At 42.1% G+C, this 24,300-nt stretch overlaps 1 protein-coding gene across 11 annotated transcripts in view; it reads left to right on the top strand.

Moving 5' to 3' along the window:
• Positions 1-24,300, top strand: part of SLC4A4 (solute carrier family 4 member 4) — a 214,631-nt gene that overhangs the window by 132,882 nt on the left and 57,449 nt on the right. For 7 of the 11 annotated variants that reach the window (XM_085546823.1, XM_015861475.3, XM_085546819.1 and 4 more), the window contains 2 exons: positions 3,904-3,999; positions 8,661-8,737. In XM_085546823.1, the coding sequence (XP_085402949.1) occupies positions 3,904-3,999; positions 8,661-8,737 (173 nt within the window). The remainder of the gene's footprint in view (positions 1-3,903; positions 4,000-8,660; positions 8,738-24,300) is intronic. The other 4 variants (XM_085546821.1, XM_085546822.1, XM_085546825.1 and 1 more) reach the window with 1 other exon arrangement.

Raw genomic sequence — 24,300 nt, forward strand, 5'->3', positions numbered from 1 at the left:
TAAATGGAAAATGCTCACTGATGTCGAAGGCTCACCATAAACTCCACACAGGAGCAATCTCCAGAGAAGATCCTGCCTTAGTGGTAGTCAGCCCTCAAATGAGATCTGGGAGTGGTGGAGCCAAGCTCCACACCTTCCGGTAGCACAGCTGAATTACCTTCACCTGTGCTCCTGCAGCTGACTCATTGCTTGCCTCAGGTGGTTAATCAGAGGTTCAGGCTGTGATCAACAGTTTCCCTTACACATACACAGTGTCTTATAGCTTAGATGATAAATCCTGACTCTTTACCATACAGAGTTAGATATTCAGTGCTGATTTAAAAGTAGATAATGTCCTACTTCTCCTGGGAGATTGACATTGGTAAAGGGCACTCATCTCATTTTAGCCCCTGCTTATTCATGGCCGTGAGCATCTTTTACTCAGATAGTAGGTGTCTTAGGTTTCCATTAATTTCTCGTTTGTATTTGACGAAATCGATCCTTAAGAAATGCTTTCCTTGCTTGGCCTACTGGCTGAACTTTGGCTACTTCTTTCCTTTTGTTTTGCCTCTCTTTCCTACCTGGAGTATTTACATGTAGTTAGAATATAATAAGGCATTATGTTTCATGACAATTAAGTACTTTTAAGGAGGGAGAGACTTGAATATGAAGGGAATTACTTAATGAATAGTTGCTGCTGTTATTTACTATTTACACTTTAATGAAAAAATAACTCAGTGAAACACATTCTGGAGTTATACCGTGCTTCCTGATGTTCAGTGAGTGTCTCCTACGTAATTCTGAAGGCAGAATTTGTCCTTTACACATATAAAAATTTAATGAGTCTGACAGGAGCGCAGCTGCCTTTCAGCGTAGCTAATAACAATAATAAAAGGACCATCAGCCGCAAGCACTCATAAATTTCACTGGAGTTTCATTCCAGGTAGATATTTCCTTTTAGTTTCTACCTAATTGTTTCAGTGTCAGTGAAACATACATACAATATTCATGCTGCATCCAGGTTAATGAGAATGACAGTCATTCAGGACGCAGGACTTGTGCAGTGCTTAATTCTCACCTCCGTATAGTAGGTTTACGGGCTGGTATATTTAAAAAGCAGCTTGGTGTTCTACTCAACTGACATTTACTTATGTTGTTAAAAAGGCTAACTTCTCATCTTTAGACCTAACATAAAGCACCTTGATGTAAGTTAGAAGGTGCCCTGCTAATTTAGTTTGTGTATGTTAAAGGTTGTTAATGAAACAGCCGCTGAAGCTTAACTAGAGCCTGCAGTATGTTATGTATCAAAATGTTATGCAGCTTTCTGCTTTTAGTGGACAATCATGATTCTTTTGGAATTTTGGAACTTATGACAGGTATCTAATTACATTGAATTACATTGAAAAACATGCATTTAGGAAGCGCTTTCACATGATGCCGTTAGCAGGGTTTCTGACAATGATTTTCCCTAATGTTTTTTCAAGTTAAACTTAAAGCCCAAATTAAACAGTAACAGACTTTTTCAAGGGATTTTGTTAGAAATCTGAACATACCCCCTGGGTTCCTGGTCTTCAAAAACACTTTGGTGCATGAATCTCATTTCTTTCAGAATGATAAAGTGACAAAATCTTAAAGGCTTGAAAATTTTCTTCATGGTAAACTTAGAATCTACTATTTTGGTATTTATATTTGGTATTTATATAGATCATTCATAGTTAAAACTTTTGAATTTGTTTTATATATATACATATATATGGGCCATATTTGTAGGCAACCTTGCCTATGGCTGATCTTTAAGATCCCTTCCATCCCATGACATTCTATGATCCTACGATATTGTAGTGAGCATTGTGAATTTCTTTATGAAAAGCATTGTGGTGCTCTCAGTTCTGTCTCTGGGTCCCAGGCCTAGGTGCTGGGGTCTGACAGCACACTTGGGAGCCTGCGGTATCTCTATGAGCTACTTGTGGAACCTGAACAGCCCACAGTGCAGCCACTTTCCTCCTCTCATTGTGGTGCCTGGTAATGACTGGTTCAGCTGCTCCTGTGCGTTGGAGAGCTGCAGCCAGGCTGACCATGGCCCTGCAGCAAGCAGTCATCCTGCTCCTGCTGCTTTTGCTTCACTGCTCTTTTTGATGGCAGCCTATAGAGCAATCAGATTGGCAGAAACATTGAGCTTTCGAGTGGCAAAGGTGTGCAGTGAGTGCTTTTTATTCATAACTATGTCATAAAGATGGCTTCTTACCCTTTCCCTATGCTTGTGTTTGTGGGAGGGTGTTTTCTCAGCAAGCCTTTTGCTCTTGAGAAAGAAACTGTGCAAAAGATGATAATTTGTTTGACGCTTGGTGGAAGGGGATAAATCAAAGCACTTCTTTGCTGTCCACTCAACAGTAAAAAGATGATTATCAAAAAGCCAAGTAGACAAAGCTGTACTAAGCAATTACTAAAAGTTACCATACAAAGACAGCGCTCTTTTCATTTCTTTCTATTGGCAGAGAGCTGAGATGTCTGATATGTTTGTTGAGGGCCTTTAGATACGTTCCAATCGAACTCTTGCAGCGTTTTTATATGTTGTGTTTTGTTAACCAGTCTTTCTGAGAGTTCTCTGTGTTAATCCAGTTGTGTCCTTTCCTGGCACAGGATACAGCATTTGAAGTGAGCCCCTGCAGTAAATAGTGCATATACTAGAGGCTACCCAGCAGCCTTTGCCCAACTGGCACTCCTTTGAGTTGTAATGCAGATCTGCCATTGGTTTGCCACTGTATAAAATGAGAACGATGCTCACCGTTCCTTATGCAGGTGCCTGAGGACTGTCTCTTAATCATTTGCCAGTACCGCGTTGAGAATATTTGCTATGCAGTGCATATTTTCCATGGTTTTGCATAAAAGTTTCCTGCCTGCCAGCATTTTGTATATCTTAACACTTGTGTGAGCCTTCAGTAAAAGTATTGAAGAGCAGCAAATCGTACTGAAGGCAAGCTGGTAGAGGCTGTAGAAAGCTGTAACGTGTTTACGTGTGAATATGTAACCCTCCTAAATAATGGCATGCTCCCCATCACCATGTGAATGTCCAAACACCTAACAAATGTTTTTTGTTTTTGCCGTGATAACAGAGAATTTTGGTAACAGCTGAAATAGCATTTCTACCTTCTATAGTGCATTGGCTGCTGTACTGAGAATGGAAGCTAGGAACAGCTAAAAGCTTCCCCAGTGATTTTTTAAATTCTGTATTAGAGTTCAGCCTTATTCAGTTGAGTGTTTTTCATAGAAACCGCATCTACGTCCAGTGAGCTAAAATACACAGTGTCAACTGAATAAGGAGGAGCACAAGACAAGAGCAATTAAGCCAGAAATGCGATATTCTCCCGGGATGCTTGGAAAAAAACGCCCATGATATGTTTATCCATTTGCATTATTTGAAGCAGTATGGAGTATAGTATGCATTTCCAAGCTCTAAGTGATGTACATCAGGGAATGTATGCAGCCAGGATGCTCAAAGTTGGCTCCTACAGGGAAGCAACTTTCTCCTCCTCCAGCCCCCCCCAAAAAAGCACTGTGTGTTTGCCATTTTTCTAACTGCTTTGCTTCCTGGGACTGCTCAGCACAGTTCAAATCTCAGCTGCCTTCATCACTTGTTTGAAATCTGCTTCTGAGATGCCTGAATTTTAGAATGAAAGATCGGCTGCAGACCTTGCCAGCGTGGGACGTTTTGTGCTCTAAATAAGTAGGCTCGCTTCTTTTGTCGGCAAACTATACAAAAAGGTGCACTTTTATGTAACTGCAAATGTTCAAACACTGTCTCCTAACTCACTTTTTTGTGCAATTGCTTGAGCATTTCTTTTTTTTTTTTTTTCTTTGACTTTTCAACTTTGCTCTCTTCCTCCCCTCTGCTGCTGCCTCTGTCTCCTGCTTGCACCACAAAAGCACGCAGCCCACTCGAGAGCTCTGTGCCCTGCCTAGCGACACGCACGCTGGATGATGAAATCCAAGTGCAGCGCAGCCCCAGCGTAGGATGGCTCAGTAAGTCAGAGACTGGGATTTGGGGAGTGGGCTGGGGGGCTTCCAGAAGGAAGGATGGGTGACTGGCACCAGCTGGTGCCTGAATGCGCACTGCTGCATGAATGGGGGAAAAATGGAATTCCATTCTTGAGGGAATGGAATGGCTGCTGCACTGGCTGTCCATTTACCCCCACCACGCCCTGCTCTTTTTTCCACTCTTTTGCTTTATTTGTTTGTTTTTTCCTCCATCTACAGTGGAACAGGTAGGTCAGTCTGCATTTCCTTTCAGGCAGTAGTCTCTCTTGTAACCCATCTAGCAAAATTTCATTCATGTGTTGAAACGTCCTTTGGCTTTTGAGAGGATTTCATGAATTTATCCATCAATGCAATAAAATAAATGCAAGAAACTTAAATATTTTAATTTCCATATAAATAGGTTCCCTTTGTCACATAGCTCTCGGACGCCTCCAGCTTTGTTTCTCTGTGATGAGCTGGGCTTTTCTCAGGCTGCGTTTCATTTTATCCTTTCTAAAATATTATTCATCAGGAGCCTTGGTGATCACAGAGGAGTGAGCTGTTCCCACAGGAAGGCACAGCCTGCTGCTCTGATGACACAGAGATGTTCTTTATAAGCCATGGCAATATGTAGAAATCTGAATTACAGGGTATTGACTGTGAAAGATGACTACAAAGCCTGTCAGTAAAACAAGGCAGTAAAACAGAGGGGTTTGGATTGATTGCCTTACTTTTTGCACCAGTACTTTACTGAACACAGCCAAGGAGAGATTCATGTTGCCTTTGCCAAAGAAATGGCAATATAATTGAGGCCTGAATCACCTAAATACCCTTAGTTAGCAAACAGTGTTAGGGTGAACATCATGTGCTGAAGTCTCAGCAACAGAAACCTTTTACATTACTGGTTTGTTCATGGCACTGAGAGTCTGCTGACTGATAGGCTTGTTGCTTTTTTCTGCTCTCTTATTTTCTCCCACTCAGAGAAGCTGTCCACCCAAGTATTCAGTAACCCCTCTTTCCTGCCTTTCTCACAAGTGACACTGCTAGGCCTGCCACATGTTTCCCTGTCATGGTCATATCCAAATGTTTGAGTTTGCTCTTATGAGCAGCTTATTACACAACATAAAAAAAATAAATAAATAATTATACGTAGTTTCTGACTTCAAGTCTTCAGTTGTGCAGCCATTAGAAACGTGAGTTAGGAGATCTAGGCTGTACTGATTTGAACGATGATGTCCGCAAAGCCAAATGGCTTTTGGTACAGGTTTGCATGTGACATATCTTGCATTTGTAGCACCACTTGTTTCTTACAACGGCTTTACTTGGCAGTCAGGTATAGTCAATTTTCTTAGGTCAGCAAAGCTGGTTGAAGGTGATGCTTACAGTTTCCAATCTGTCACTGACTGAAGTAAGAAGTAAAACAAGAAGTTTCTTTAGAGAAAACAGCAGAGCAGCTGTTGCCAGCTAGGCAACATGCCAGCTAGGGATTTTTGAGTGGGAGTGGGATGTGGCAAAACAAGTGTCATGAGACCCTTCAGCCCCAGAGGCCCATGTTTTTTGTACAGGACTTTATCTGGTGCCCTCACTTCTGACTCCATTCCCTTGCCCTTGTTTGGCCGTGCAGAGGTAATGCTGCTGTAGCAGTGATGGTTTAAGAGTATTTACAAGGCTGTACTTGTAGGGAAATGTGGTATCTTTATTCAGTCAGTAGTCACAAGTGGAAAGGATGCAAGTTTTTTGGCACATAGGTTTGTCTGGACCTGGAATAAAAAATGGGAAACCTCAAGAAAAGGATTCTCTGAGAAAAGCTGCTGCAGGTTGATGTGATTATGTTGATCACATTGGGAAATTGAGAGAAAAAGTAATTGGCCCTTGAGAAGCAGAGAGAGGCGATAGTCATTAGCCGTTAGCAAGAAAGGTAATGATCTTATAACAAATGTTCAGTTCCAGATGTCTAGTAAAAAGGAGATTACATGCTGTAGTCCAGAAAATTACCAGCTATGAAAGCTGGAGACTCTTATTTTAATCCATTTCAGGCCTGGACCCTGAAATGTGTAAAACTGCCCAGGTGCCTTTGGTCCCCAAGGAAACGAAGAGAGCTTCAGTGCATCTTTCTCTACAATTACTTAGTGCAGCTCTTCTGAATAAATTGTATTTAAACCATATTAAACAACCCTATAAAAATAAAATCATCTGCATTTTCTGCACTTCTTCAGAGCATTTTGGAAGCCATACTTAGCTGGAGGCATTAGCCAAGCCAAGATTCAAAGGTGTCATGGTAGGATTGGAAGAAGAGGAAATGAGTCTCTGCACTGCACTCTCTCTGGCTACAGCAGAGGAACAGCTGTCGTGAACTGGCTTTGTGCAGGTGGGCAGTGTGGGATCTGCCCATCTCCATGGGTTTCTGAACTTCTCCAGATCTGTTTAACTCCGCTGAATACTTTTTAAATTTATTTTCTATCACTTGCCAGCACTAAAGTGAACCGATAGGGACTTTGCTTTGAGTCACTGACGTGCATGAAACCAATTACCAGTGTGAACAATCTTCACATTTTAAAGAAAGTACTTCCCTGTCTTTTTAATTGATTGTATTGGCTCAGATTTGCCAAACAGCCGTGCATTTCTATATAGAGCTTCAGTCTTTCATTTTAATTTAACACTATATTTATAGATTTGTCAAAGATTTCCCTGAGTTGGCAGTATCTGTGCAACCTTTCAAAGACAATTAGTTACACCATGTAAGAAAAAGGAGCCTTGGATTTCAGTAATGGGATTCAGGTTTCCAGGAACCTGCTTTTAAAAAATATATAAAAATGAATCCATCTTGTATTATTTATTAAATATCCACATCTCAGAAGGTGTCATGTAGACCTTTTTAGAAACACAAAGTAACGTCTATTCCATGTAAGAGATGCAGTATAAGAAAACAAGTTTGATCACTCCTTTCCTGTTTTACATACATGCTTGTCTCCTATGTACAGATTTATATCAAACGGTCAGTCAGGTGCTGTAAATATTTCTAAGTTTGGACTGCCATTAATTAGGAGAATGGTTACTAATATATGTAGCTTAAACCAGTCCTTCAAGTGGCATTTCTCACACTATGAATAAACATATTTGTAAGAACTTAGTAGATATAGGTGGGGTCTTTAAGGTTTAACCTGGCAGGCAGTAACAACTTGAAGAAGATAAATTTGAGCGTCTTCCTTTTATAAGATACACCTGTGCTTTGTTTTTACTGTGTTGTCATTCTTGGATGTGGCAATGATGCACAGCAGGTACACTGTGATTCAGAGTGGCTCATGAGAAAGAATATCATAAATCTGTCTTCGTGTACATGGAATACATTGTAAGGAAAACCCAGCTCTGGGGAGGACCGGGGGTGGGGGTGAGGGGGTAGGGGAAAGGGATCCTTTTCTTACTACTCCTTTTATTTATTAGTTATTATTATTCATTTTTATTAGCTATTTCTTGATATTCAGATATATTACCAAGCTCATTTTTCTGTGGGAGTTGAATGCTGACAATTTGAACTTTCATTTTGCTATGAATATCAAACCGTAAGTTTTATGAATATTGTCTCAAAACATAAACTAGCCTAGAGATATCTCAGAATTTGGGAAGTGTCTCAGTTCCATTTCTTTATGAGTGTTTTCTGTCTTTCCGGTTATGCTCATGATCAGAAACAGTGCGATAAGAGCTCCTGTTGCTATGCTTCTGGTTTCTGGGAGAAGGGTGAAAAATTTCAGGACGATTATTAAAGAGCATGCTGATTGCTGAGTGTTGGGATGTTGTATCCATCCCAGAAGTTTCTTTGCTATTTTATGATTTTTCTTCTTTCGTGATTATGGCTATTTCTAGGCTTTTTTGCTAGTCCTTTAGAACAGTTTTTGTATATTCTGCTACTCTTTGAGAACACAAGAGTAAGTAGGAAAAGTAGTCCAAAAGAGAGTAAGCAGTGCTTGAATGCCATCATGTCAGGCTTAGAGGAGCAGTTGTGTTTGAGAGAGAAATAGATCTTATAGGCCTTAGCTCTTGGTCTCTGGTACTTCTCTTTCTCTCTGGAGCATCTGATGTCAGGAACTGGAGACCTTTTTCTACTGAACACACATACTGTTTAAAACAGTAAAACCCTTAAGGTTCACGAGTTTAGTTAATATGGCTAGTGGTAGAAAAGTAGAATTTTGTTATCTGCTGCTTCAAAAGACCAAGAGCAGCCAACTTTCCTCCCTGTTACGTGAAGTACTGGGTGCAGAGGAGTGCAGGCAGATAGCATCTCTGTAGGATAGCTATGGCAAGAGATTGGCAGCAAGAAGGCTCCAGGAGTGTTCCCCTGCTCTCTAAGGGATGGGTGACCCAGTTGCCTCTTTCAGCAGCCAGTTGCTACTTTGCTTCCTTGCCAACCCAGAGAGGAACTAGGAGAAGTCCTTAGATATTTTTTGCAGTCCTGTAAGCTGTAGGATTGCTTTGGGTCAGAGATGAACAAGGTTTAGAATCTTTCTATCCCATGTGCCACGTAAAGTTACAGAAAGCAGCCTATCAGGGTCTTAAATTGCCCACATCAATGTCCCACGTGCAAGGAAGGGTGTTGCTGTAGCCTGAGCCTCTGTGTTCTTCTGACTGGATTTAAATAGGTTCTTTAATTGGTATTGGCATTGTTCTTACAGGCAGTCCAGCCATGACTCACAGAAATCTGACTTCCACCAGTCTGAATGACATCTCTGACAAGCCTGAGAAAGATCAGGTAAGCTTCAGATTTGGATTTCACTTGGTGATGTGTTTGGTTAGGAGCTGGGTGTTGAGGAAAAAATAGTTGTACCAGAGATCCAAAGAAGGAGTGAGCAAGGTGAGTCATTTATTTCCGAGTCCTGTGACAGATCTTTCACATCATCAGCCGTTGTTAAACTCTCACAAGGTGTGAAGCAAGTACCACCGTGTATGGAAGCTGACTGGCATCCCGCTGATGTCTGTGAGAAGGGAACAGATGACATCCTGATCTTGATGTGTCTGATCTGCTACCTTCTGAAAAGAGGCTCTTCAGGGGTTTCAGCAGAAGTCTTACGGCACAATAGCTCAGGCCATGCAGAACGCCAGGGCTTATATCCACAGGCAGGATGGGGTAGAGCAAGCATTGAAGGGCATGTGTCTCCACTACAGCAGCTGCTGTAATAGAATGTGTTGCCTCACCTTTTGTGGTGCTTCTGAAATACAGCCATGCTAAAAGGTAAGTGCGGAAGAGCAGCTTCAAAGCATAGATGCATAATAAGGTTAAAACTGGCCTTTAGTGCCTGCCTACTGAACTCTTTCTTACCACTCTCCAAAAAATCTGACTAATTTCTTAGAGTAATGTTTATGGTATTATCATACAGACTTTGTGCGTGTTCTCGTCCTTACTTAAAGCTTAAGTGTGTGAGGGGTATAGTGATTCTTTGTGAGCTCTCTGAAACCTGGTCTGAATGAGGCCTCCACAAATTTCAGAAAGTGGTCCTGGTTTATAAAGGGGATTATTTTCAAAGCACAACCATTTATTTTGGCAAATCTTTCCTCCCTGCTCCCTCTGCCCCTCCCCCCAACCTCCATATCTAAACACTCTCTAGTTTTGTGATTATTCTGAACATGGATGAGAGTTACTCTAGGAAATTATTTGGCTAAGATAGTATATGCTGACCAGCTGAGGACAAACTCTGGTAGTTCAAATAATGCCTGGTTGTAATTCCTCTTAATTGAATGTGGCATAACTATATTTTTCTCCAGTCCTTCCTTCCTTTCTTCCTCACTTGGCATGCAATTTATGCTACTGTTATTTCCAGTTACTAAATACTATAAGTATGTTAGCTTCCACTTCAGTATTTGAGAAATCCACACAAAGGGAAAAAATAAGACTTAAGACAAATAGCCCCATAATGTTGAATGTGCAGAGTTTGTGCAATAGAGCAATGAAAAAAATTCCCTCTAGTACCCGCTTTAACATACAGAAAGTACTTCAGTGGAAAAAAAAAAAAAAAAGCAACGTGTTTTTCAGTGTTGTAACATACATCTGCATTTATTTTTTTCTCCAAAGTACTTTCCCTTTAATGTATGTAGCCACACACAAGGAGAAAATAATTGTAAAATAGCTTTTTCACTGGTAAGACTGCTGTTTTACATTTCTGGTTAGACTACATTTAGGGTCTTAGAGTGGCAGAAAACTGGGTCTGAATGTTGCAGCGGGCTTCTTAGATTTCGTTAGTCCAAATGGTCTCAATTGTTCCTCCTGCTAAAATGTCTGTGGACATGTACAGATAATAGAGTTTTTGTCTAGAATTGTATACTAAAATAGGTGTTTTGGTGGGGCTAATACTGAGTTCTGTTAACAAATCCAATTTGGAAGTGTGCTCCAAAGTTTTTAGCTTTCAGTATAGATAATACTAGACTGCTTATAGTGAAAATTGTTAAACTAATGAGTTCCAAAAAGCCGCTTAGTTAATTAGCTCATGTCCTTCTGATGAACTTTGCACAATGGAACCCTTGTACTGTATGCTTGTTGAAGCTGGCCTGAGAAATCACCTTAGCTCTCAATTTTCATTACTGATTGACTGAAACTCCTGTCCTGATAAAATCTTTGAAACTGTGATGATGTGATGATGCCTGGCAAATTTCTTGAGCGGAACTTAGCATGCTGTACAGGCATGAGGGAATAATTCACAGTGTTATGACAACAGGAGCTGGAAAGAACAGATTTTTGCCTTGACATTAGAGTGACTGGCTTTCATTATCCTGGTATCCCATCTGGAAGCCTGACAGTTAATAAGGCCATACAGTGAGATATGAGTGAAATAAAGAATGAAGCTGTGCTGTGTTCTATTTATTTGCGTGTGTGTATTAGATATCAGTTTGTCTTTAAACTGTGACAGACTGAAGTCTGTTAATAACAATAGCTCAGAGTTAGATTGGGACTAGAGGTCTATTTTTGCACATATAAAGGAGAGTATTGTTTGTTTTAAAGGAAGAGAATAGCTTTGAACAAACTTCAATATAGCATCAGTAATTTTCCTGCCTACCTACATCCTTACTTTTAATTTTGTAGTCTTTAATACTAATTGGAATGATGCAATTTACAGTAGCGATATTAAAATCAGAATCCCCTCTTTATCTGTTTCTATAGGTTCTTACTAAGCAGAAAGATGCCTTGGTACAATTCAAGTAGGGGGTTCTGGATGCTGTCTCTTGAAACTGCAGAGTGTACACCTCAGATGCTGTTACCCAACTATCTCTCTTCTCCCTGAGCCCTTTGCCACTTGAAGTGCTGGTGACAAGTGCTTTGGAATTACATTATGGTCAAAAGCGCTCTCTTGATGAGGTTTGACAGAGCAGGTTTTGTGATTGTCACATAGTACTTCATGGAAAAGGATGCGGACCATCCCTTGGAGCAGTTCTTGCCCTGTAGAGCCCTGCTTGCTCTTGCCAGTTGGTACTTCCCTAGCTAAAAGCACTTATAGTACCTTAAAGTGGACATACGTAAGAGTACCTTTTTACTCAGTTCCAGTCTTCAGCTCCAGCCATCTTTAACTTTGTGCATATTGAGATGCTTTGTCTCCACTCGGCAGCAGTTCATTCACATGCTGTTAGAAAAGCGGCCTGGTCCTGGGTACCCACCTGCTGCATTCCCCAAGGTGTTGTAAGGTCTAAGTGGAAAACTTAGACTTAGTGTCTTCTGTTGTATGATCCCGATATTTCTTTGTGATTTGTTTGGGATCCTTCTCAATGGAGCCCATCCTGGTGCAGATTTCTCGTGACAGTGTGCAGTTGCCACACCACCAGTAGGTCATTTGTCTTCAGTGGAGACCTTCCAGGTTGAGAGAAGGTGAAGGGTGAGTCTGCAGTCTCTGTGAATGCCGAGGTTGGGTGAGTTTTGCCATAAACTTTGAGATTATGAAGTGGGGATGTGACTGCTTTCAGTACTGAATTGTCAATTTAAACCCCTTGTTCCTAATAATGGGGGATTTCCAGTGGAAGCCTTTGAGGTTGGAGTGAACAAAATAAGTGAACAAAAGGTCAGGAGAGGACACTGGGAGGGGCCAGGGGGGACTTTCTGCAGATGAGTGGAATGCATTGGCATGTTATCTAATGTACTTGATCACATCTTTTCTCTTGGAGCTGGCCTATTATTGACAGTGGTACTTCAATGTGGTCACCAGGGCAATGCTGCTTTCAGGTGCTTTCTCATTGTTTTTGTTTAAGATAATTGAGTAAAGGTGGGACCTCACCTATAAAGGCAAAAGCCCAGATTGACCCCTCCAAACAAAGGCTGTGTCTGCTGTTAATCCTGGTCTCCTGAGCTTATTTTTCAGTCTCTATGGAGAGCTGGGATTGCAGAGTCAATTGAGGTTTGAGGTAGGCTGGTTACCTCTTGTATAATTGCCTTCCTACCTGCAGAAGCAGCTCTGCTAACACTGACGTCTAACAGCTAAGCAGTGTGAGCTAGGACAGATGCATTCATGTCTTCATGGATCTGTGCCATGACAGCACCCAGGCGAGGTGCTGTCACAGCAAGACAGAGAGGTATTACAGCTGCTGGGGTTCTAGCTGAGGGAACAGCCGTGAGATGTGCTAGGAAGCACTGGACAGTTTTTAGGTTTTCCTTGAAGATCTGTTGGAGGATTCTCCATCAGGATGCCTTCCTTGAGATTCATCCTGCCCTGCACAGTTGTTACAGGGACCCGAGGAAAGATACCAATGTTCAAAGGCAAATGCACGGTGGAGGTTGTAGCAGCTGGACTGCACTCCTCCAGGAACAGAGAACAGTAAGTGTCCGAGGCAAGTGAGTGAAGACAGTAATCCACTGCTTTCTTGTCACTGACACCTCTATTATAACAAGAAGTCAAACTCTACTGCGCTGATCCTGAATCCAGCTAGATGTTCTGCTCAGCCCTCTGGCTTTCTCACAGATTGCAAAGATGGATTTGAAGACTGACAGCACTGAGGATAAGAGCATAGCAAGAAAATATTTACAGTGGTCCCAGGTCACACTGACATGAGTACAGCAACTAGAAATAACAAGAGATAAGATTTAATTAAAATCCTACATAGCACTCAGATTTACCTGCAGTTAGCTTTGTGAGGCTGGTTCCTCTTCCCTTAGGGAAGGGATGGTTGTGTGCTTACTTTGGATTTACTTTGATCTTATTTTTGTTTTGCTTTTCTCATAGCCTTTGCCATCTTAATACACTTTCCAGAGTTAATCTTACTGGGGGTAACCATTAAGCTGTTGTCTGAGGCAAAGAAAATGAACTTAGAATCTGCCTTGAAAAAGGATGCGGTCAGGAAAGGATGCTCTGGCTCTTCTCAGAGGATCAGCTGAGCAAGTGCTGCCCATTCCCTAAGTGCCAGGGCAAGGAGCCATTAGCTAGAGAGGAGAGGAAAGAAGCTCCTTGGCTGAAAGGCATTGAAGGAGCAGACACAGGCTTTACTTACAGCTGTTTTTTTCCACAAAGGATTCACCACTAGCCTTGCTGTTAGCTTTGAAATCAGCAGCATCAACTCAGTCGTGCTATTGCTGAACTTTTCTTAAGGCTGCTATCCTAACTGTTCTCTGTCAGTTGCAGCTGTTTGCATACCTCTTGGCCTGAAAGGAGAGTTTAGTACATGATGTGGGCTGAACGACGACATTTTAAATACCCCAACACTCTTTTTTCCCCTTTGATTTGCAAAAAGCCAATGATTTTAAAGCTGAAACAAGAAAAGGAAGGACTATTTAGCAAAATGCAGAGTTTCAGAAAATCTTTAACTATTGGATGGCTTGTCACTGAAGTTCCATTGATGGTATTAATTCAGCTTGCACATGTCTGTGACAGACAGAACATGGTGTCCAGTGAACTCCAGCACACCTAGGGGCTGCTTTGGTAATACTGGCAGTCACAGCTTGTGGCCTAGGGAAAAGAGTGCCAGTGTTTCTGGTAGTGCAGAGTCAGGAATGGACTTGCAGCGTTGTGTGTGGACATGAGAACTATGCTGTCCCTGCTGTGTTGTTCGTATGTGGGCTAATGTCAAACGAAGCTTCTTTGCACCATGCCTGAAAACCATCAGGCTTCTTTGGATTTTTCTTCTTTGGATTCTTTGGATTTTTCTTCTTCTCTGTCTTGGATTCTTTGTTTTTTTCACAGGTGAACCATGGGAAAAGGGTGAGATGCAGCAAAATGGGAAAGTAACTCTTCTGGAAAAGCACACTGTTGTCCACTTTATTCATTTTAAACTTAAGCAGACCACTCAGCTCCCTTTTTATGGCCACCTGCACTGAATACCTGGTAGGGTGGCATCCGTGGGCAGTCATCCCTTCTGGTAGGGGCAGAAGTACGGACATTTTCTCTGAGGCACATTGTAACAATCAGAAAGATCAACGTGATGGGATGGTGATGAAGAAGGTGTAAGGACAAAGAAGTCTAGCATGACGGAAAGGTGTTACAGAGGAAAAGTGCTCACCTGTCTCTGAAGATCTAGGCTTGCAAGGGAAACTCCACAAGGGAGGGATCTCCAACCAGAGATCCTTCCACAGTGGCTGTCAGCCCTTAGATGTGGTCTAAGAGAGGTGCAGCCAGGCTTCACCCCTTCTGGTCACACAGCTGAATTTGCTTCACCTGTGCTCCCAGGGCTGACTGGGTCCTTTCCCCAGGTGCTCAATCAGTGGTTCAGGCCATGACTCAACAGTTACCACGCACACATTCAGTCTTGAATTTGCCTTACACTGTTATTTCAGGGCATTGAGCTCTACTGGTGATCATCAAAGTACAACAGACCTTTTGCCAGGTCTGTCAGGTCTCCAGCTGAACTTGCAGAATAAAAGCCATAACAACAGGATATTTAATGATCTCTACTAGGAGGCTTATGGCGGCAGATGCAAAGAGAAAGGCTTTTATTCCCTTTTTAATGTTATTTGGGAAATGTGCTGTGTTGCAGAACACATAGAACAACTGGAAAAAAGAGGGGATCTCACAAGGAAGGTCTTCCCTTCCCTCCTCCAGCATGTGTGGGAAGCTTGTCCTGTAGCTAAACAAAAGGCTAAACAAAATCTGTTGGCAGTATTAAGCACCCAGACAGCTATGTGTAGTTAGCAATGTATTATTAATGAAAATTGAAGTTCGGTAATTTGCATGAACTGTCTCCTCTCTGCTGTAGGAGTGATGGCTTCATTCATTGTTGTGTTACATTTAGATTGCAAAAGGGACTGGTTCAGCATCCTGAAGTGTCTTTCAGAAGTTGACATGACTCAGACTGCTCTGATGGTAAATAGCTTCAATAAAGGGCACTGAATTTTGATTTTGCTATTTTATCATGGTGCTTTTTTTAGGATTGCTTGATATTTTGGCAATTTATAAGGGTAACTAAGAAAGAGGAGCTGTAGTCCATTTCATTAGGTTTGTATTGGTGAAGCACTTCTTGAGGTAGCAGTGTGGAGAGGTGATTTGCCTTCATTTGTCTTATTTTATGAGGTGTTGGCTGCAGCTAATGTACTGGTCATTTTCAGATAGATAGGTGAATAGAGGCAGCAGGGCTTATGTACAATTTCTTTTCTGTATTCTAATTACCTTGATCTGGTCCACAGCAGAGCGAGCTGGATCTAGTTAGAGCAGGCGCTTCTGGTGGGTTATCCAACTGGGGGAAAGCAAGGGGGGAATGTGCACATGTATATCTTAACTGCTTGTGCTAGTTTGTGATTGGATACTGGCATCTTGCCTGCAGCTGTGAGCTTGACTGTTCCGGATCCAGGTGCTGGGGAGGTTTGTACTACCTAGTGCAGAAAAAGGGACAGGAGTGCTGAGAGTATACCTTGAAAATTAGGCTTAGATAAATTTAAAATGATTGCCTTTTGCCTTGGATTGTTAAAGAAACTGTGGTTAGAAAGCATCATGCTTATATTAATGCTTCTACTGTCTTGTATGCATGCTAGCCAAGTTACACATACTATGAACTAAATGCAAATAAGCCTTTCCAATATGTTTATGCCTCTCAGCCATTTCCTAGTTTTAATTGATGTTGTCTGAAGTCCTGTTAGCCTGCAAAACAGCCTTTTGTCAAAGATAGGGCTCCAAGCAAAGAGCTTGTGTGTCTGTGACAGCTGAATCCTGCCAGCAGCATCAGGTGAGGGCTTCCACAGGGGCATCCCAAACTGCCTACCTCCTCTTTGTAGCCGGTGGCATCCCACATTCCTCTCTGAGCTTATTAGAGCTCTGTCTGCACTTAAAAGGGTTGCCAGTGTAATTATGCCATATTGGCAATCCTGCCTTGCAGACCAAAGCCTACCCTGGCTGCAGCTACCTGACTGGATGAGCCATTCTGGTGAGAAGCAGTCCTGCTGCTGCTGCGTGCTGTGCACACAAAGGGATCCATACAGCTCTGGGGAAACTCCTTGCTCAGATCTGTGTTATCCCTTGTTGCGTCAGTTACCCTTGTACAGCAGTGACAGCAGGTATCCATATCAGCCTAGTGGCACCTTTGGCAGCCACCATAAGAATGTTAAGTCTGTTCTGTTCTGGCCCTGGTTTTAGTGCCCATATGTTCGGTTGCACTGTTTCTCTCCTGGCACAGCTAACAACGTCTGCTTGCCCTGTGGGATTTTACTGGCACTCCTCTTCCCTCTCTCCGATTTCCAGCACACCTACTGATAGAATTTTCAGTGCAGTTTTCAGCTTTCTAGCTGGATTCCAACCACCTTCCCTCACGTGGTCCTGTAGCTGCAGTGTCCGAGTCACAAACAAGTGCTTCAGGAGAATGTTTGTAAGAGTGTCCCCACATGATTAATCCATGGAAATAGTGGCTTCGCTTACGTTTAGTATTTCTTAAACTATGCTTGGGATGGGCTCTCACTTGGCAGCATACCTTCAATTTTTCCTCAGTTTATCCCCTTTGAGACTTCTCAAACCACATGGTGCCTCCATCTGGATCAGGGGCTCACAGTCTTGTTGCGAGGAGGAAGAGGCAGGCGTTTAGCTTGTTGCTCATGTGGGAAGCAGGGCACGGTTTTCTTATCTCCTCAGTCCCCACTTACTCACTCTAGGAGCATCTCCAGTCAAGCAGGCTATTGAGGAGGACAAGGTTTTCTTGGTTTTTGTAACACCCAGGATGCAGTATGTTTCCTTGGCACTATGATGTAGCTTTGTCAGTTATCATTTGATTCCTGTAGTCTTAATAAATTGAAAATACTTATTTGTATTTCAACTGAGAGGGCAGTTACCTGTGAATTAAAGCTATTCAGAAAAGTCAGGGCAGAGCCATTCTGAGCCCTTTCATTGCCATAGGAAGCTGGGGATGGTGTGCTGTTCCCAGTACTGGTACCACTTTTGTTCCTTGTCCTGTGAGAAGTCCTCTGGTCATGCTTTGTTAAAATGTCCTTGGCAGCTCTGAATGGTTGAAGCATGAGGATATTTTTAATGCTCAAGATGAAAAATAAAGGGAACATTTAAAGAAAATCTTTTTTTTAATCCAGAACCTTTTATTGCTGAGCTGATGCAATAGCATAAACAAAATGAATAATATATTAATATAGGAGATGTTTACTGACGTGGTGCTATCTCCAGTTTCAAAGCGTTTGTATGTGGGGACAAAAACTGACTCTGAGTGAATATGGTCAGTTGGAATATTTAGTCAGAGAGAGACGCAAAACCCTTCTTATTTGTTGTGGTGTGTGCAGTGCTTATTCAAACGGGTGTTTCCATATCAACAGGAAATCTGTGCCAAAGCCAGCTCTAAAGTTAAAAAAGGAATTGGCCTTGTTGAGAGAAATCTTCATGCCTTTCCTAGGGGGACTGATGGGATCCTACTGTTTGGAATGAAGTCCATTGATTAATGGTGAGAGCAATTCATTGCTTTTCCTGTTTGAACAACATTGCCTAATCTCCGCAGTCGCAAGCAAAGATTGCTAATTTCTACGTCTGTCAGCCTGGATGACCTACTTTCACTCCATGGAGCTCAAATTAAAATAACTATCTTCCGGTATAGTTTGCTGCCACCTTTTTTAAAGGACAGGAAATGTTTCTAGGAAGTTTAGTTAACTGGAATTTCATTTACTTTGGCCTTTTGTCTTCGTGCATAGAACAGTTCTGCTTACGTAGTTTTTCCCTACAGTGTATCAGCAGAGCACGTTTCGTGCATTCCTTGGTGATGGAGTTCTGTACATAGACAAAACACAGAGCATTAAAGGTATCCTTTTAGGTAAGCATTCATAGAAAGACACATATGTAGATGGATTAAGGGAGAAAAAGAGACAGATACAAATTCCTGGGGGATTTGCCTTTTGTTTTTTTAAATCTAAGTACAAAAGCACTGTGTCTATCCTCAGATATGGGCACCTTATGAGTGAAATATGCTATGACTATGTAGGTGAGCATACAGTAAACAGAAAGTACAGTAAATCTTTTAAATAACTTTTAAATAGCAGGCTCTGTTAAATGATGTACCCCTTCCCTCTTTTCCATTTCTTTCCCCTGTAACTGTGGAGTGGTTTGTTCCAGTGAGCCTTTGTTCAGTTGACCTCATCTCTGCATGCTCTCAGGCGGTCTATTGCTGCCTGGCAGACTGGAAGATCCTTCATGTTGCGCTCAGCTTTGATGTAACAGGAGTTTGAGGAACTGGATCCTTTTTCCCTGTGATCAGGGACCGTTAAGCCTTCATTTAGTTCTACAAAGCACTGTGCATGCAATTAGGCTTTCTGTGGTAATCTGTATCATCAGTACAGATTTTGAATGCTCAGATTTTGCTGTGCTTTGGGTGCAGGAAAGAGCTCCTCTTAGTGGAGTTGAGTGAGAGAGCTCCTACCTTGCACAGAGGAGGCAAATTATAACTCTCTCCTGAGGTTATGGGGAACAGCACACTGGGGAACCCCAGCCTCTGCCTGTACCAAGACTGTTCCTTGTCTCTGACACCAGATGCAACACCTGTCTGGGCTCGCTGCTGCACCATGAGCCATGCAGGAGTGGGAGCCTGTGGCAAAATCATACCCTAACCTTCACATTGGTTCCTCCCCTTCTTTTTGGCCCCACATTGAACTGTGGCTATACTGTGGTGCTGGAGGGTATAGCGAATGTATAAATGCTGTGTGGCTGGGTGAAAAAGATCAGCTTGGAGTGGATTCTCTGGTCAAGGTGCTAAATATGACCTGGGTGTCCTTCTGCCTGATGAAGTGCAACTCAGACAAGAAGAGTGAGGTTTGTAAAATGATGAAGGACATAAACAAGGAGGTCCGAGCGTTTCCTTCCCTGTATGGGGAAGCCCTGGTAGCTCTGCTTTTTCCAGACTGGCACTTCTAAAATGTGCTGCCTTGGGCTTTCAAGCAGAAGCTCAGATACTGCAATTTTCACTTTTGCCAGACACAACATTCCCAAATTTTCTTGCTGGTGGAGTTTGTTTTGGTCATTGAGTTCCAATGATGACAGCAACTAAATTATGCTAATTGGGAAAGAGAGTTTAAGCTTGAGCTTCAGGTCCTTTATAATATGAAGTTAGTATCTATGTATAACTTCATTGAGTGAAGTCAATGTATGGCCCTTTAGTTCTGAGTTAGTTTTATTGTTATTGTAAGGATGAGATGAGGTTTATTAGATTTCTGCTGTACCTGTGCAATTAAATTAGATATGAATAATACTTTATTTTTCCTTTTCACTGTTAGGATGTTTGAGGCTGCCCTACTGCAAACTCAGCAGCTTCTGTCAAGTGGGCACAGTGTGGTGTCCCATAAAGGCAGCTGCTCTCCCACAAAACAGAAAAGCTCAAGCAAGTCGTGGCCTCTGCTTTACTGACAAATTCTCTTTTGCTCCAGCCTTCCATTCATTTAGAGCCGATTTTTCAAACAGTGCCTATCTGCAAAAGCTGTATGTGGTAGTAAAATAGCTATTAGGTGACACACGAATATATTTGTGTGAGCGTACTCTGTCCCACATCAATTAATCAGCAATACTCTCCCCATGCAACTGGCATTTAAATCCAAGCAATACTAACAGTGAAGTTGCTAAAGTCAACAGCAGGCATTGATCAACATGCCCCGTGCACTGAGGTGTCCTATGCAAATACAGAGTTAGTTATAGGCACCATATGGCACGCTGCAGAACACAGTCCCCAAAGAGCAATTTATTTTAAGCTTTCATACTCTGGTAACCTCAGCTTGAAAAGGAGCTGTTCTTGAGCAGGTGGCATGCTTTACTTTAACTTCAGCTCACCCAGACAGAGATTTCTGTTCAGTAACTCTTCCTTAGGCTAGGGGTGATCAAATATGAAACATGTATGCAGACAGATTCTGCAAAGATTAGTGCCTACATGTTTCAGGCTGTTTTGCAAAGGCTGGAACATCATTACAGTAATGTAACTAGCTAAAAGGCTTCTCTAGTTACAATTTTAATGCTGCTTCATGGTTGCTTTTTGTTGTTGTTCATTTTGTTTTTGTGATGCTTAAGCTAATGACTCACTTAATGGAGTTTCCACTTGCCTTGGGTATTCTCTTTGCCATGGACATGCCTACAAACAACTTTGCTGAGTGTGTCAGGGGTCATGGACAGGAGCCATGTGTTTGTTTGGCCAACCACCGCTTTTCACATTTTCTTTTTCACCTGATTGTTAGGCAGCTTGGTTGTGCTAGGAGCTCCCAAACAAAGCAAGGCTGTTCCTTTCCACACTTGACAAAGTACATGACTCTGTTGAGTGATCTAGAAAAATAAGTCTATTTAGCTTCTTGATTTGTTTCTGAAAATCTTGCAAAGAAGACCAGGGGTACATAACTTGCCTGGCTCCCTCCTGCCCCTGTTGACTGCAGTTGCTCCTGAATGCCTCCCCTGCATGTGAGCTGTCTGTCTTGCATGTCCTTCACACCTGCATTTCAGACTGGAAACAGCAGCAGTTTGGAGCTGCTTCATGAGCTGTTCTGCATGGAAAGCGATGTTTGTGAGAAGATAAGGCAGATAGGTATACAGTACAATAAAATGACTGGGAGTAAATGAACAGTTGCAATAAAAGCAGTGTGTACTTACTAATTGCTTTAATTTCCGATAAATCTTAAGTGATGCTGATAATAACATATTGTTAAAACATATTTGGGTAAATGGTGATTTTTGAGATTGCTCTGCCCTTTTGCAGCTACAGCACTGGAGGTTTTTTTTTTTTTGCCTTTAACACAGCATTAGTGGTCTTCTTAGAACAGTGTTCAATTTAGCAGAGTGCTGGGAAAGTGAACAGTGCTCCAAGCTGCCAGGCCTTGCTCCTGCTCCTCCTTGGTGATACTGAGACTCAGATCTTCTCTGAAGCTTCTTCAGGGAATGGTTCAGAATGGTTATTAAGTGCTGACTACACCATTCCCATTACCTACTTGATAAATCATTTAAGCAAGTGTTGAGTGGTACTGCAGAACTCTTTTAGAACAAAAACCTCCGTGATGATCTCTCCTCAAATTAGTCATCCTGTTGTGATGTGCTGGACAGAGAGGCCGATGGTGCTGATACCTTGAGAACTGAGCAGCCACAGGACGTGGGATCCTTCTCATCATTTCAGGTCCAGCAAGGTGCCTAGGTTTGGGTAAACTTTGTTTAGGAAAACATGCAAAAGTGCAACTAGTCTATTAGCAAAGTTGAATATGTGCTTTATTGTACAATTGCCACCTTCCCAGTATCTTTCATCCCCACTTTACCCCCAAACCGTTTTTTATAGGGAAGCTGGTAGCACTTTCTTTGTTTAATATTTTCTCTAGTGGGAATCCTGACTGAAGCATGTAGGAGTTAAAATTGTTCCAGCAGTCTTCTTCCTGCTGAATCAGTAATTCATGCCTTTTCATGAGACTTTTTGCATTTTCCTGCTTCCTTGTGTCTCTTGGCAAAGGCCAGCACAAGGCTTCTTAGGGATTCATTGCCTAGCCTAATGTTACCCCCTGCCTGTGTTCCTGGCAGTGCATCCACCTGTACCATTCACTGCTAGCCAGGCAAGCAGCATGTCCGGAGATCACCCTGGGCTTTTGGGGGAACTAGCAAAGGGCAGGATTTTCAGAGGCCTTCAGCTTCAAATTAATTCTGCTGTTGTTGAAGCAGGCACTTGCAAACAAAGCCATCTTGGGGCTGAGCGCATTCAGAAATCCCCTTTTCCTGGTAAGCTCAGGCCAGGCTGTGGCCTCTGGCCAGGTTTCAAGTGCCAGGGTGATAGCAGAAAAGAGCCAGGAGAGGCTGATGTTTAAAATACTGCTGGTGCAGTGTTTGCCCATTATCAAATAAGCAGCTGATGACAGTTTTCCACAGCTGGACTTAGTTAATGTTCTGTCAGCTAGGGGATGCATGTTGCAGCACACTGTGAGCTTGCTCAGGCCCACTGTGGCACAGCTATAGTATGTAGGTGCAGAGATGAGCATAACCTTCAGGCTATGAACAACTATTTTTAGTGTGAAGTTATAGCTACATTTTGAGAAGAGACACAAATGAGAGCAACTCTGGATGATGAGAGCAATGCCGAACAGTAGATTTCTTCTGGTGCTTGGACCTAATCCTGCAGAATTAGACCTCATATGACATTTGGATGCTTTGAGAAGGATTGCTGGAAATGAATAAAGCTTTTTAGTTCATCTTCTAAACTTTTACTTTTTTACTGTTTTGAGCCTCACTGTTAAATAACAAAGCAGGTGCTTTGATGCATTTCTGTAAGTGCTGCTTCTGTTGTGACTGAAGTCCCAGTGCTGCTTTCCTTACTGGTGGATTGACCTCATGTCAACTCCTCCGGGGCTGCTCCCAGGATTGAGGCTTTTCTGTTGCTCGTGCAGGAAGCAGATAGACTTTGGAAGCCTGCTTTAATACTCTCACATAATGGAGCAGAAATTCTTTTTGGTCTCCCTTGTCAAGTCAGAAAACATGTCTTCATTGTATTTTCTTCGATCTCATTTGCTAGCTGGAATATCCACACACAATAACTCCCTAATACAGGGACTGGAAATGACAGCTGTTTTATGTTCAGCTATATTTTGATAGAGAAAGGAGAGGAAGATCTGTAGTGTCAGAGAGCTTTTTTCTCCAAGTATGGCTGCACACGTACCCTAGTGGAGGGGCTAGAGTAGATGCCTCTAAATCAAATAGGCTGAACTTGACAAGATGCTTTAGGTGGCCCAGTGTTGATGATGACTTTGTTATCCAGGGTAACAGTGTTGGAAGAGGTGGGGGTCATAGTTAACATTGGGCTTGCTAGGAATAGAGTTCAACTCTAAATATGATGAAAATAATCATATTTTTATTTTTTCCAAATCAAGACATGAAGCTGCTTCGTTTTTTGATAGGATAATATCTAGATGTTGAATATGACAAAGCTTGAAGATGAGCAGTGCAATTGCACTCATTCTCTACTTATGGTGCATTCACCAGCTCCTTTTGCCGTTTTTCTGACACTTATGTTGTTGTTGTTAGGGAAGAATTTAGCAAAGATAATTTGGTGGATATTGGTGGATAAGTAGAATTTTCTGTTAGTTTGATGTGTGTGAGGGGGAGAGTGAAAGAAGGCTAGATAAAGTAACTCCCTCCGAAAAGCTCGTCTGGGCAGGAAGAGAAGGAAAGGGAAAGAGGAGAAGAGAAAAGATGAGAAGAGGTCAAGATAACTTGGGCTTGTGTTACTGAGGACAAAGGAGCATTCAAAGATTATTGAAAAATAAAAGAATAATGCTAGAAAGGCATCACGGAAAGCACAAGTTGAAATAATCTGAGTAAAACAGATCAATAGGGTGATTGGAAAGTAATTTTGATCTTATAGTTGAATTTATTCTGCAACAAAATAGTTACTGAATTGTGTGAGTTCATCATATGCTATCTTCTCTAATTACCAGCTTGTATTTCTGAAGAATCTGTGTTTTTCCTGTGATGATTTTTATCTTTTATTTTGCTTATTCCTTCACCGTCCTTTCCAAAGGGTAATCTGAGCCTCTGAGGATAAACCACTAATCAGAGTAAGCCTGCTGGCTGGTTTTGTTCTTTTCTATGCCTTGAACAAAGCAGGTAGAGATCTTAAGTCTTTTATTCTTGTGCTGCATGGATCACACAGGCCCTTGCTCTCAGGAAAGCACCATGTTGCTCTCATATTTTGTCCTAGTCCAGAAATGAAAGGGAAATTTCAAAGAATCAGCAAGTAGCTCTGTCTGTACTTTCAAACATGACTCTCTCAGGAAAATGAGAAGACATTCTAGTCATCAGGAAAAGCTTCTACTGAGGTTGGTAAAGGCTGTTTAGAAGCATCTTGCTTTGATGGCCTGGGAGAGAGGGTGAATCTCTGCTGCTCCTCAATATGCTGTCTAGAGAAGGGGGGCTAAGGAACAGCATCCTTCCCAGCTGCTGG

Source organism: Coturnix japonica, chromosome 4 (assembly GCF_054131305.1).
Source record: "Coturnix japonica strain WE chromosome 4, WE-NBRP24, whole genome shotgun sequence".
NCBI classification, from domain to species: Eukaryota; Metazoa; Chordata; class Aves; order Galliformes; family Phasianidae; genus Coturnix; species Coturnix japonica.